The sequence below is a fragment of the Bidens hawaiensis genome, unplaced genomic scaffold (assembly GCF_021521415.1).
Source record: "Bidens hawaiensis isolate Kalapana, Puna unplaced genomic scaffold, B.hawaiensis_p1.1 tig00006359_1, whole genome shotgun sequence".
Taxonomy (NCBI): domain Eukaryota; kingdom Viridiplantae; phylum Streptophyta; class Magnoliopsida; order Asterales; family Asteraceae; genus Bidens; species Bidens hawaiensis.
The window spans coordinates 717154-728444 of NW_027491424.1; the positions used below are offsets into that span (position 1 = coordinate 717154).

An 11291-nucleotide genomic window follows, 5' to 3' on the forward strand; every position below is an offset into this window, starting at 1 on the left:
ACCATAGATCTCATCGCAGCAAGGGTCTTTTCATGCTCTGCAACAGTCTTCTCATAATGGCTTGGGCAGAATTGATGGCCTATAAAAGAAAGCAGGATAAGCTTGGGAAGATACTTGGATAATAAAGATTAACAAGAATAAAGGATCCTTACAGTAGAAAGCATTTCCATAATATGCTTTTCGGCATCAAAGGGGTTCTCTGGGTCTGAACTCTTCTTCCTCTTAGCTCCTGACTTGGCTCATGTTGTGATCGGACGAGGCTCGGAAGTAGGGGTTGATTTCGGGGTCTCTTTCTTGGTAAACATGCAGTCGATATCCTTAAGGGAGAACTTGGAAGCAGACTTTCCTGATTTCGGGGCACCTGTAAAAAGCAAATGACAGATAAGTTTTCAACTCTAACACTTTTTAATACTAATAATTATTACTCTTACTTGACATGATTGACTCTGAGTTTGATCCTTGAAAAGCTTCAATAAACTTTGCTTGAAAGGTTCTGATTGCAGGATCCAGTGATAATAACTTCTTCACTCTGTCTTCAACTCCAGGTATATCAGCCAGCAAATCGAAATTTTCAACTACACAAGCAATAAAAATTATTAGCAGAAGAATAAAGTGTCCTACCTAGGTTACCTAAGGATCCTAGATCCTACCCTTTGGTATCCACTTTTTGGGAAGGTTAGTTCCACCCGGAATGGAATCCCTTCTTACGAAGAAAAATTGGTTTTTCCAGAGGGTACCGTTAAGGGTGACTTTGAAAATAGGAATTTCTTGGTGAGGTTTCGATTTGAAGACGAAGCGTTTGGAACCATGGGTAACAAGATTGTACAGATATGCTAATTCTGCTAGGCCGAACTCGACTCCTTCTTCTTCGGTTACCCTCTCTATGGTATGAAGGGTTCTCCACAACATCGGCATGGTCTGTATGTAACTAATTCCCGTTAGGGTGAAGAACCTTTGGGTGAAATCGGGAAAAGGATACTTGTAACCTATCAAAAATGGTTGGGCCGGAAAGCAAACCTAGTTTTTCGAAATACTATCGCTACGGGCTATAGGGTCGAAGGGTCGGAAAACTGTATCGGCTGGAAAATGTGATCGGATTTCATCGATTTCCGGATCTATGAACTTACAGATATCGGAAGAGGGAGCTTGGAGGATGCCTTGTGGATAAAGATCATCGGGGTCAGTATGATTGAAAGAAGAAGACGAAGAGGGTACAGAAGTAGTCGACATGTTGAAGGAAAATAAACAAGAGGAAAGAAGGATACCTGAGAGACGCCTGGATCTGTGGTTATAAAAGAGTTATAATCATCGCATATATAGGCGGCATATAATTATGGTTTGTGGATATTAAACCGCCTGACACACGTCTAATCACCTTCTTTTTTGCAGGGATTTGAAACTCAAAATGACAGCTGTTTTACACAATCACCCGCCATTTTGGGGGCAATTGTTAGGGCATGATTTTTATGCTGAGGATCCTTAATCCTTAACTATCTTATGGATAGATTACCCTTGAGATATATAACATGTTATAAAGGATCAATGATCCTCGGTGTTATTTGTTTACTAATGATTGCGTTTAGTATGGTGATGTGTTAGACAGGTATAACAAATTTAGGACATGCTGACATCAATTATCCTCATGGAGTATTCTCTAGTTGGAGTATGGATACAGGATCCTTATTCAGTATAGCTAGTAATGGACAATTTCGTATGAAGACTGATGTTTGAATATCAACTATGGTTCCTAGACCTGGTCCACCACTTAATTCGTTACTGAACGGCTATTAGCACGTGGTCAAAGCACACGATGATGAAGAGTGAAAGACTAGCGAGATTATAGGAATAGTTGTTAGTTAGTTACTAATTATTTTTCTTTATATAACCGAGTTATGATCAACATTAGGCAGACACACGCTCACATTTACACTCCTATTCTAGCTGCTAGCTCATCAGAAAACACACACATAGCTTTCATTGTATCTGTTGATCAATAACTCCAACCCTTGTAATCACCTTTTACTATTAATAAACTTGACGGTGATAGTTTTCACCGTCCGGGAGTTTTTTATGCCGGAGATTACTATAATCACGTACCATCCGACCAAAGATTAACTTGTTAATCCTTGACCGAAGCAATTCGACCAAAGATTGCCTTGTTAGTTTTTGACCGAAGTAAAGATTATCGTAATTAAGGGTTTTTCCCTCGTGATCAAATCCTTGTGTTAATCAAGAACTCAGTTTTACAATCATTAATATCGTATTAGCACTATACCTCACTTGACAGATTTGGATACATTATTCTTAGCTAATTTTTATCCAAAACACATATGATTCTAAGTCTTAAATCCCCTACGTTGAATTGTAACTGAAAGACGCCACATATCTAGTAGAGAATCGGGAGCCAATGAAGCAAAGAACCATTGCATCGAGTGAGCTCAATATGGCATGCAACGAGATTCATATCCTATTTGTCGAATTAAGGCTTTTACATACTCTTCAGCTGTTGGGATACACAACGTTGATTTTTTGATCATTGCAACTTGTGACGCCATTTTCGTAGATACATATAATGGTACCTATAACGAGACTTTCGGAGTAAATAACATACAAATGATGTTATATAATACAGGAAAACTGGAAAATAAAATGAAAAGAAGATAAGACAATTACAATTATAAAAGAGCTAATTACGATAAGTTTGATGAAAGACCTAAAATGACATAATGGACAGAGAGAAATGACGTAAAAGAATAGTTCACCGATATTATCACACAAATTTACTTATGTGTAATGAAGAAAATCATTTAACTTTAATTTAATCATCTTAGTGCATAAATGAAGTGTTGCATTACACAATCCTCTTTTTTTTTCAAATAAAACACTTTCATTATCATAAAAAACATATAACAAGTATATTTACAAACTCAACAAGGTGCTGAAACAAAGCAAATATACGTACACAACGTAAAATAATTAATAAAAAAAAATATTTAACGATACCTGACACTGAATATCTATACCAAACGACTTGTATTCCACATATAAAGACCTTGAAAGTTGATCAATGTATCTGTTTCCGATTAAAATGCATTAGTTCGAGTATAAATAAAGCTTAAATTACACCTTTATAGTAGATACAAGTTATTATGGATTAATCCTTGTTTTATAAATGAGTCAACTCATGTTAGTATTAAACTAAAATAATTGTTAAGCATGTAGATCCATTATCATCTAATAAACTGGCATCAATGTCATATAACCACAACCCTAATGCTAACGCGGCCCTTAACGATATCTTCCACGTTCACTTCACAAATGCCAACCATTTTAATGGTTTAATACCTACCAACTAGCTTTTTCTTATATTATTCACGCACATGTACCATCTAATTAACATTAATACGAATGATTCATAGTTTTAATGGTGGAGGTAAGCTATTTAAAGACTTCAACTTAAAAAGAGGAAGGTCTTGAGTTCAAGTACTACTTGTAAAATATAAGGAATTCTAGGTTGGACTAGAGAGTTTTTTCATATTTGATGAATTTCTCGTAAAGGTGGTCTCCAACAATTAGAAAATAGAAATGACCGGATGGGACAATGATCCGTCAATAACTCAAATTAGTCATCCAAAAAAAAAAATCCTAATTAACATTAATGAATTGTCATCAACCCCGTTAATGAAAGTGGCATCCCAGCCTGGGTGGATCCGCAATTTTTTTACTATGGGGACACAAAAGGAATCGGTTAAAAAAGGTCGGGCCAATTTAAAAATATTATCATTTATTATATATATATATTAAATTATTTAATATTTTTTTTTCAAAATTGTAACTATATACCTAATATGAAGAATTCTAAATAAAAAGTACACCAAAAACAAATACTCCGTATATTTTTAAGGAAAGAAACTCAAATTTTTAAAGTCAATTATATCACAAAATTGAAAATTTTAAAAATACAAATGATTTGGGTTTCTTTATCTTCAAATCTTAACAAAATTCGTTGTGTTAACATTATATATATTCAGTTTTTGTTTCTTATATATGCTACGTTTTTTAGGAAACATGTGTAGTCTTATATATAAATACAATAACATGTAATGTTAGTTCATCTTTTATTTTTAAATTTTGTTGTAAATTGTATTGTAGCTAATTGTTTGGCACTCCGATTCCTTTCTCTCACTTCAATGTTAAGTAATTAGCATAGAAAGAGATCTTAAAAATATACAAGTAGGGGCGGATATTTATCCTTGTGGTACAGGGTCAGTTGGCCCTTGTGAAAAATACTTTTTAGTACTATTATATTGTAAAATTTCTGACCGATCCCTATGAGCATATAACGATAGTTGATAGTTAACTGGCACATGTAAGAAAATTTCCCGGATTCCCCTATACATCTAAGTAATTAACTTACGCTTTGCTAGCAGCATAGATTGCATATAGAGGATGTGAAGGGACAACAATAGCAGCACCAGAACCAATATTAACAATGGCACCTCTCTTTCTCTCAATCATTCCTCCAATAACAGCTTTTGTTACCAAACTTGTACATTCAACATTAACCTTCATCACTTTCATCCAAACCTCTTCTTCAACCTCATGAAAATACCTAGCAACAGGATAAGTCACCCCTACATTATTTATCAAAATACCCACGTCAAGATCTTCACTAACAATCACCTCCTGCATCCCCTTAACTCTGGCCATCATATTATCACCCGAAAAATCGACATCAAAAATCTTTATTTTAATAGATGGGTACAAAGATAAGATATTATGGGCAACTTCATTAAGTTTGGCTAGGTTTCTGCTAACCAAGATTAGGTGAAGACCCTTTTGGGCTAACTGAAAGGCGAAGGCTTTACCAATTCCGTCGGTGGCTCCGGTGATCAGAGCCCATGAACCGTAGTGCTTGAGGTTTTTGGGTGGCCTGAGGAAGGTGGTGAAAACCATTTGATGAAAGTGAAAATTAGTTTGAAAGAGGAAAGAAAACCAAGTAAAGAGAAGAAAAGTAGCCATAAAGGTGAAGGTTGCATGTTTATTATCACTATCGGTAAAAGGTTTACAACCAGCATCAAGAAGTTAGAAGTCCCCTATTATATATACACTTCCTAACTCCTAAGCTTATAAATTAATATATTATTATTGTTATTGTTTTCCAAAATTAAATGGTAATTAATGAACTGAATACGTGTCGAAGCATGAGTCCAGGGTCATTTGTGTTCTATATCGTTGTAGATCGAATTCGAATCAACTTCATATATATATATATATATATATATATATATATATATATATATAAAAATTGTTTTCACTTGCCAGTCATGTTTCACATGGATTTAAGTATAAAAATAATGTGAAGCTAAAACTAAAGTGTTGATATATAATTTAAAACATGGATAGGGTATTTATCGTGAAATTATCTGTTCAGCTATAGTACTTGTGACTTTGTTAAAAATTATCCGTTATAAATTCTAAAATACATTTCTTAGGTTTTAAATTTTTAGATAACTTTATTGCAAGCACTTAAAGATCATTACGTACAACCGAGATCAAACACAAAACAACATAATCCAATCAATGTGCCGAGTTACGTTGTGGAGCTCGTTGAATGCACAAAACAAGATATTCAATAGTTAAGCCTAAACTTTTTCAAGATATGGTAGAAGAAATAAAAGTTTTAAGTTTTGGGTAGGTTCAAGTCTAGATCAAAGAACTTGAGTGCGCTAACTGGAAAAACTGGGATGTAAACATGTAAGTGACACTCTATACCGTTTTGTTGGTAATTTGCACTTGCTTGTCTCCTTTTTTTTATACTATACCACCTTTCAAATAAAAAATAACTTTATTATACAAATAAAAAATAGAAATATAAAAACAAAAAAAATTAATAATAGATTATCGTGTTGTCAAAAATAAAAGAAAATAAAAATAAGAAGAAAATGTTTATGGGTATGGTTTTGATAAACGAGAATGTATACATGTTTTAAGTAATCAGGCGAGGTATCATTTGATACCACACTGGTTGGCCGTCGCATGCCCACAAATAATTTTTGAAGTAATCTCATACTCGTCCTCATACTTGAATACACGCCCTGAATGCTTTTTGCCACATATATTTGCCATATAAGAACGTTTAGACACATAATCATGCATTTCACATCATTAAAAGACTAATTGCGTTAAGATTATGCTACTAATTAAGGGGATCACACAGAGTTTATAGGTTGAAAGACAAGACTGTCACTATACATTTCATTAGTTATTATTGTTGCCAACTTCCGGTAAATAAGTAACAGTTAAGATTATTTAAATTAAATATTCTTAATTTACTTTTAAGTTAAAAAAATATTTTTTTTTTCAGCTAAAATGGTTTAATTTGAAGTTCGAAATTGTCTTTATTTGTTTACTTTGTTTGTTCGCTTTAATTTAATAAGAAAAAAATAACATTAAATAAATATACTACTATAAAATTTACCTTAGTCAATCTTTATTTACAAAAAAAATAAAAATTAATGTATTAGATGAAGTTGTATTAGACCTAATATAACATTTTTGTCAGATAACACAAATGTTTCTTTAAATGCAACATTTTTAAAACATTGAATTTGAAAGAAACAGTTCTAACAAAATAATTGCATTAAGTCTAATGCAGTTTTTTTTTTGTTTTTTGTAAAATAAAGGTTGCATTAGGCCAATTTTTTTGTATTTACTTTACAAATAAAATAAAATACTTCAATTAAAAAGGCAAATTGAATTTTAATAATTTCACATTTTTGTAGTTGGCCGATGATAATCCACCTTAGAAAATAGCCGTCATCGCTCTCACATTTCACACTAATAGGTTTCATTTCATTGGAGCTCCATTAAAAAGAACTTAACTCCGTTAAGTTTTTTTTATTCAAATTCTAAACTGATATTTTAGGACATTAGATCAGAATAATTAAGAATAATGGTTGATTGGTGTAAAACTTAAATTGAAATGGTGCTTCAAATGACGAGACGGTGCTTCAATTCGAGTGTTTGGACTTTCAATTAAAAAAATCAAGTCGTTTGGCGCACCATTTCGATGTAAGTTTTACATCTATCCTCCTTTCGATCTAAACCCTAAAACATCGATTTGAAATTAAGTAAAAAACTTAATGAAAGTGAGATTATCATCGGCTAGGGGTATTCTTCGGGTTCGTTTTCCGGGTTTTTCGGGTCGGGTTCTTCGGGTTTCAAAGTTTTAAATATTGACTCAAAACCCAAACCAAATCTCTCACGAATTTTTCTGGTTCGGGTTTTTCGGGTTGGGTTAATTGGGTTTCAAGTATCCTAAAACTAAAAATACTAAACCAAAGTTTTTTAAAAACTACAATGCTAAAATTAAAACAACATACTCTTCTTTGCTTATAACCCAAATAATCAAATGATAAACTAACATAACTTGATAAAACAATTCATAAGAACAGTAAAACTAACTCGAACCATAATTGTATTCAATCGAGCGTGATTTGGTTATTCGATTACGGTTGCTATTAGTAATAAACGGAAAACATAAATTCATAATAAGCAATCGATCCATAATAGTTATAATGACAACGGTCGATTAGAGCCAATTCTGATAACTTTAGTGGCTAAGACTTAGCCTAGTATACATAAAAATATATTTAATTTCAAAACTAAAAGTTTATTTGGGTTTTTCTAGTTGACCCAAATCTTATAAATCAAACCCGACCCGAGAACCAACCCGAATTACTTCGATTTGGGTTCGAGTTAGTCTTTTCTTGGGTTCGATTCTTCGAGTCGGGTTAGTTCGGGTACTGCTGTTTTTAAGTTTGGTTTCGGGTAAAAGTAACAACCTTATCATCAGCCAACTATAAAAGGGTGAGATTATTAAAATCGAAATTTTGTAATTAATAAGGACAAAATTTTAGGAATACAATTTTTATTTTTCTATTTTGTAGTGGATTTGTAAAACATAAGTAAGAGCATTCTCATCAAATCCATCAAATTTTGCGATGGATATTTTTATATTTTAAAGAGTGATTTAGGGTGTTGTGAGTGAAAAAGAGAGAAAAATGCAATAATTTGTATATTTGAAAAGTTCCTGTAGGCTGTAGCACCCTATAAATTTTTTTAATAATTATTGAAAGTGGTTGTAAGTGGAGGAGAGAGAACATATATTGATAAATTTATAAAAAAAATATTATTTAATTGAAAAGAGATAGAAAATGTGATGATTTTTAGTGTAATTTTGAATTTGAAGATATGAGATAAGATGTGAATGCTTTAATAGGTGTTATTACATATGTGTTTAAAGATTATTTTCTCTAAATAAAAACCAATATTCGATCTATTAAGTTCATGCGTGTAATCAAGCTTTCTAACCAAGTTCTGTTGTAAAGCTCGAACTCGAATTCATTTATTAAGCAAGCTCAAATATAAGCTTAAGTTTGACACAAGTTTGTTTAAAGATTTCTTACTATATTAACAACAGTTATATATAATATTAAATAAAACCTTAATAAACAAATGCTGATAAACATTATTTATGTAATTATTGTTATATGTATTTGTTGATCCTAAAGTGCACATTATTATTGGAACATTGGTAACCTGGTGGAACCTGTAAATAATTTTTTTCTTAAATTCTCAAACATTTCAAGATAAAAATGACGATGAATGGTAAAAGCTGATTTATTTGACAATACCATGGTTTATAATGATGGATAATGTAGAAACTAGACCGTATTTACAGTATTGCTAAGTGCTCGAAGAATACACCCAAGACCAGCTTTCTGTGTTAGTTTCTCATGAATCTTTAGGCATTGCTCACATATCGGGTGATCGCCTGTAGACAATCCTCTATACAAATACCTGTCAAGTTACAAAAAAAAAAAATCAATTATAACTTGTAAGTGCGAGAGTTAATATCATTCAACTTCTTAAACATGAAAACCAGGGACTAACTTCATGAGGATATCATAGTACTCAGGATCCAAAGAGGAAAACATTAGATCCACACCTTTTATTGCCATTAATGCTCTACGCACCACAAGCCAGTTTGCAGACTACACAAAAACCACATACTCAAAACACATCTTTCATATCAAAGTTAGCTAAATTTCTAGGATTAAAAAGCAATTTAAATACACAGATACAATTACAAATTTAAAATCACAAGAAAAAGAAATCCGGACATTCTATTATAACAAAAAATCTGATTTTTTTCACGCTTCTATGTTCTATTTGTTTTAGAACGACGACTTTTTTTTGTTTAGACTACCGCACTCTTCAAATTTAGAGACCCCGATGCCCCACTCTGGCCAGACTATGTTTTCTTAACCGGGCCCACGCTGACTTCAGAGTTTGGCTTGAGCGTCCCCCCGGGAAACCATACTACTGACTGTCACTTGACAATCGTTGTGCTACCACAAGTGCATAACTCTCTGGAGTAACACACAGTGGGATGAAAACCCGGGTGGGCTCAGGGTTCGAATTGACAACCTTTGCACAAGGCCTAGCTCAAATCCTTCATTATCAACATCTACCCAAAAGTTACACAAGTGAGATTCGAACTTAAGTCTCTACCGGAGAACCCAAGCCTCCTACCACTAGACTACAAGTTTTAGATCTGCTTTTATCTTCTATTAATTAACTCTTTCTTGTATTAAATATATAACAATGAATTCAAATAACTCTCTTTCTTTTGAACAACTCTAGTGTATGTGTGCAACGGTGTAACTGGCTACCGGAGGATTCTGAAAGACTAAATTTGTTATAATATTTCATTTATTTAAAACTTATTAATTCATAAATATCTTAAATTATATTTTAGCTTATAGTATATAATTTTATAACTCTTAAATCTTAGTTATTTGTTATTTATAATTCTTAAATCTATATTATTTTTCACGAATGTTGATTTCATCCAACATACAAATCTTTATAGAATCGCTAGCTGGTATACATGCAACAAGTTGGAATTATACAACTCGTGCAATATTCAGGGTTCTAACCTAGCTAATGTTATAATATATATGTTCTGACTTCTAACTAGTAACTACCCTATAAAATCTATCCTCAAATCAATTGCCCATATGAATTTTGACTTTGAGTCACAAAAGTCAAAATAACTCGCATTTAGGGATCAAACCTTGCATCTTTCATCTTTAGTTTTGAGAGGAGATCCTTCAAGAGCAGTCTTGAGTGCATCAACCGGTTTGTACCTGATGATCAATTGATCACGATTTAATTAAGGAAAAGGTTATGAAAATGATAGATATATAGATCAAGAGTAATTATTTAACTGACTGTTTGATTAAGGTTTCGAACTTTCGAGATTTGTTTTCGATCCTTGGGATGATGGCTTCTGCGTTTTCTGCTTCCGCATGATCCCCCGGTTTTGGCCGATCTTTACCCTTTCCCTTCTCCATGCAGTCTCGACGTACAAGATGACGTGAAGTAATATGTGTGTGTCCTCCAAAATAAAATATTTGCTTTTAGTTTTGTTGAAAGCCAAAAATCCTTATTATTGTTACAATTAACACATTTTACAAGTAAAGGGGATTTCATATGATATTATTATAACTGAAAAAGTTACTTTCGCTTTTGCTACTTGAGGTTTGAGCATTTTAATTACTTGAATACGATGGCTTCATGATTCAAAAATTTTAACGAGTTGAGTCCTTTTGAGCACGATCCAGTTGAGCCGTTAAATGTCATTCACGTACGTGCATGGCGGTTGAGGATCTACCAAGCTTATTGCAATATGTGTACCAGTTTAGCTCAAGTTAGTTGCCATGCATGTGACTAACATTTAATGGCTCAACTGCATAACGTTAGCCAAAAGGACTCAACTCGTTAAATTTAATTTGAAACTTGAAGCCATGATCTAACAAAAACGAGAAATCATTATTCACAATTTGAACTAGCCAAATCTAGTAGAAAAAAAAAAGCGAAAGTGTAACATAAATTATTGAATACATACATTCTTGCATATCTTTAGTATTTTAGTTTTAGGGATTTTCTAACATATGTTCTAAGGGCACATGTAAGAACCATTTATTTATGTAATATTCTTATTAAACTATCATTTCACATTAGTTACATTAATCTTTTAATAACTACCATATATAACCTTCTATCATCTCCTCCTAAATCTTTCCTTCATTATTTATTACTACTAATTAATTTATTTTAATTTCCACTAAAATTACTATTTTTTAATTCTAATTTTCCATCATTTTTTTATAAATATTTAATATTAAACACCCGGCCACTTTCATTACATTTCTATATAT

At 32.5% G+C, this 11291-nt stretch overlaps 2 protein-coding genes across 2 annotated transcripts; both read right to left on the bottom strand.

Moving 5' to 3' along the window:
• Nucleotides 1–2356: 2356 nt before the first annotated feature.
• LOC143632015 (very-long-chain 3-oxoacyl-CoA reductase-like protein At1g24470) lies at nt 2357–5022 on the bottom strand. Its single transcript, XM_077100612.1, has 3 exons — nt 4418–5022; nt 3004–3073; nt 2357–2579 (listed from the first exon to the last, which is right to left on the bottom strand). Exons 1-3 carry the CDS (start codon nt 5020–5022, stop codon nt 2439–2441), a joined length of 816 nt encoding a protein of 271 aa, XP_076956727.1. The 3' UTR covers nt 2357–2438.
• A 3707-nt stretch (nt 5023–8729) lies between these two features.
• On the bottom strand, nt 8730–10424 carry LOC143632066 (actin-related protein 2/3 complex subunit 5A-like). The gene is made up of 4 exons (XM_077100658.1): nt 10303–10424; nt 10145–10217; nt 8959–9059; nt 8730–8865 (listed from the first exon to the last, which is right to left on the bottom strand). Exons 1-4 carry the CDS (start codon nt 10422–10424, stop codon nt 8730–8732), a joined length of 432 nt encoding a protein of 143 aa, XP_076956773.1.
• Nucleotides 10425–11291: the final 867 nt, after the last annotated feature.

Excerpts from the sequence above, each read along its gene's own strand:
- LOC143632015 (XM_077100612.1), bottom strand. The coding sequence starts at position 5,022 with ATGGCTACTTTTCTTCTCTTTACTTGGTTTTCTTTCCTCTTTCAAACT. Across the intron at positions 3,074-4,417 it reads ATCTATGCTGCTAGCAAAGC|ATACATTGATCAACTTTCAA; the intron begins GTAAGTTAATTA and ends AATCGGAAACAG. Across the intron at positions 2,580-3,003 it reads GTATAGATATTCAGTGTCAG|GTACCATTATATGTATCTAC; the intron begins GTATCGTTAAAT and ends GTCTCGTTATAG.
- LOC143632066 (XM_077100658.1), bottom strand. The coding sequence starts at position 10,424 with ATGGAGAAGGGAAAGGGTAAAGATCGGCCAAAACCGGGGGATCATGCG. Across the intron at positions 10,218-10,302 it reads TTCGAAACCTTAATCAAACA|GTACAAACCGGTTGATGCAC; the intron begins GTCAGTTAAATA and ends ATTGATCATCAG. Across the intron at positions 8,866-8,958 it reads TACTATGATATCCTCATGAA|GTATTTGTATAGAGGATTGT; the intron begins GTTAGTCCCTGG and ends GTAACTTGACAG.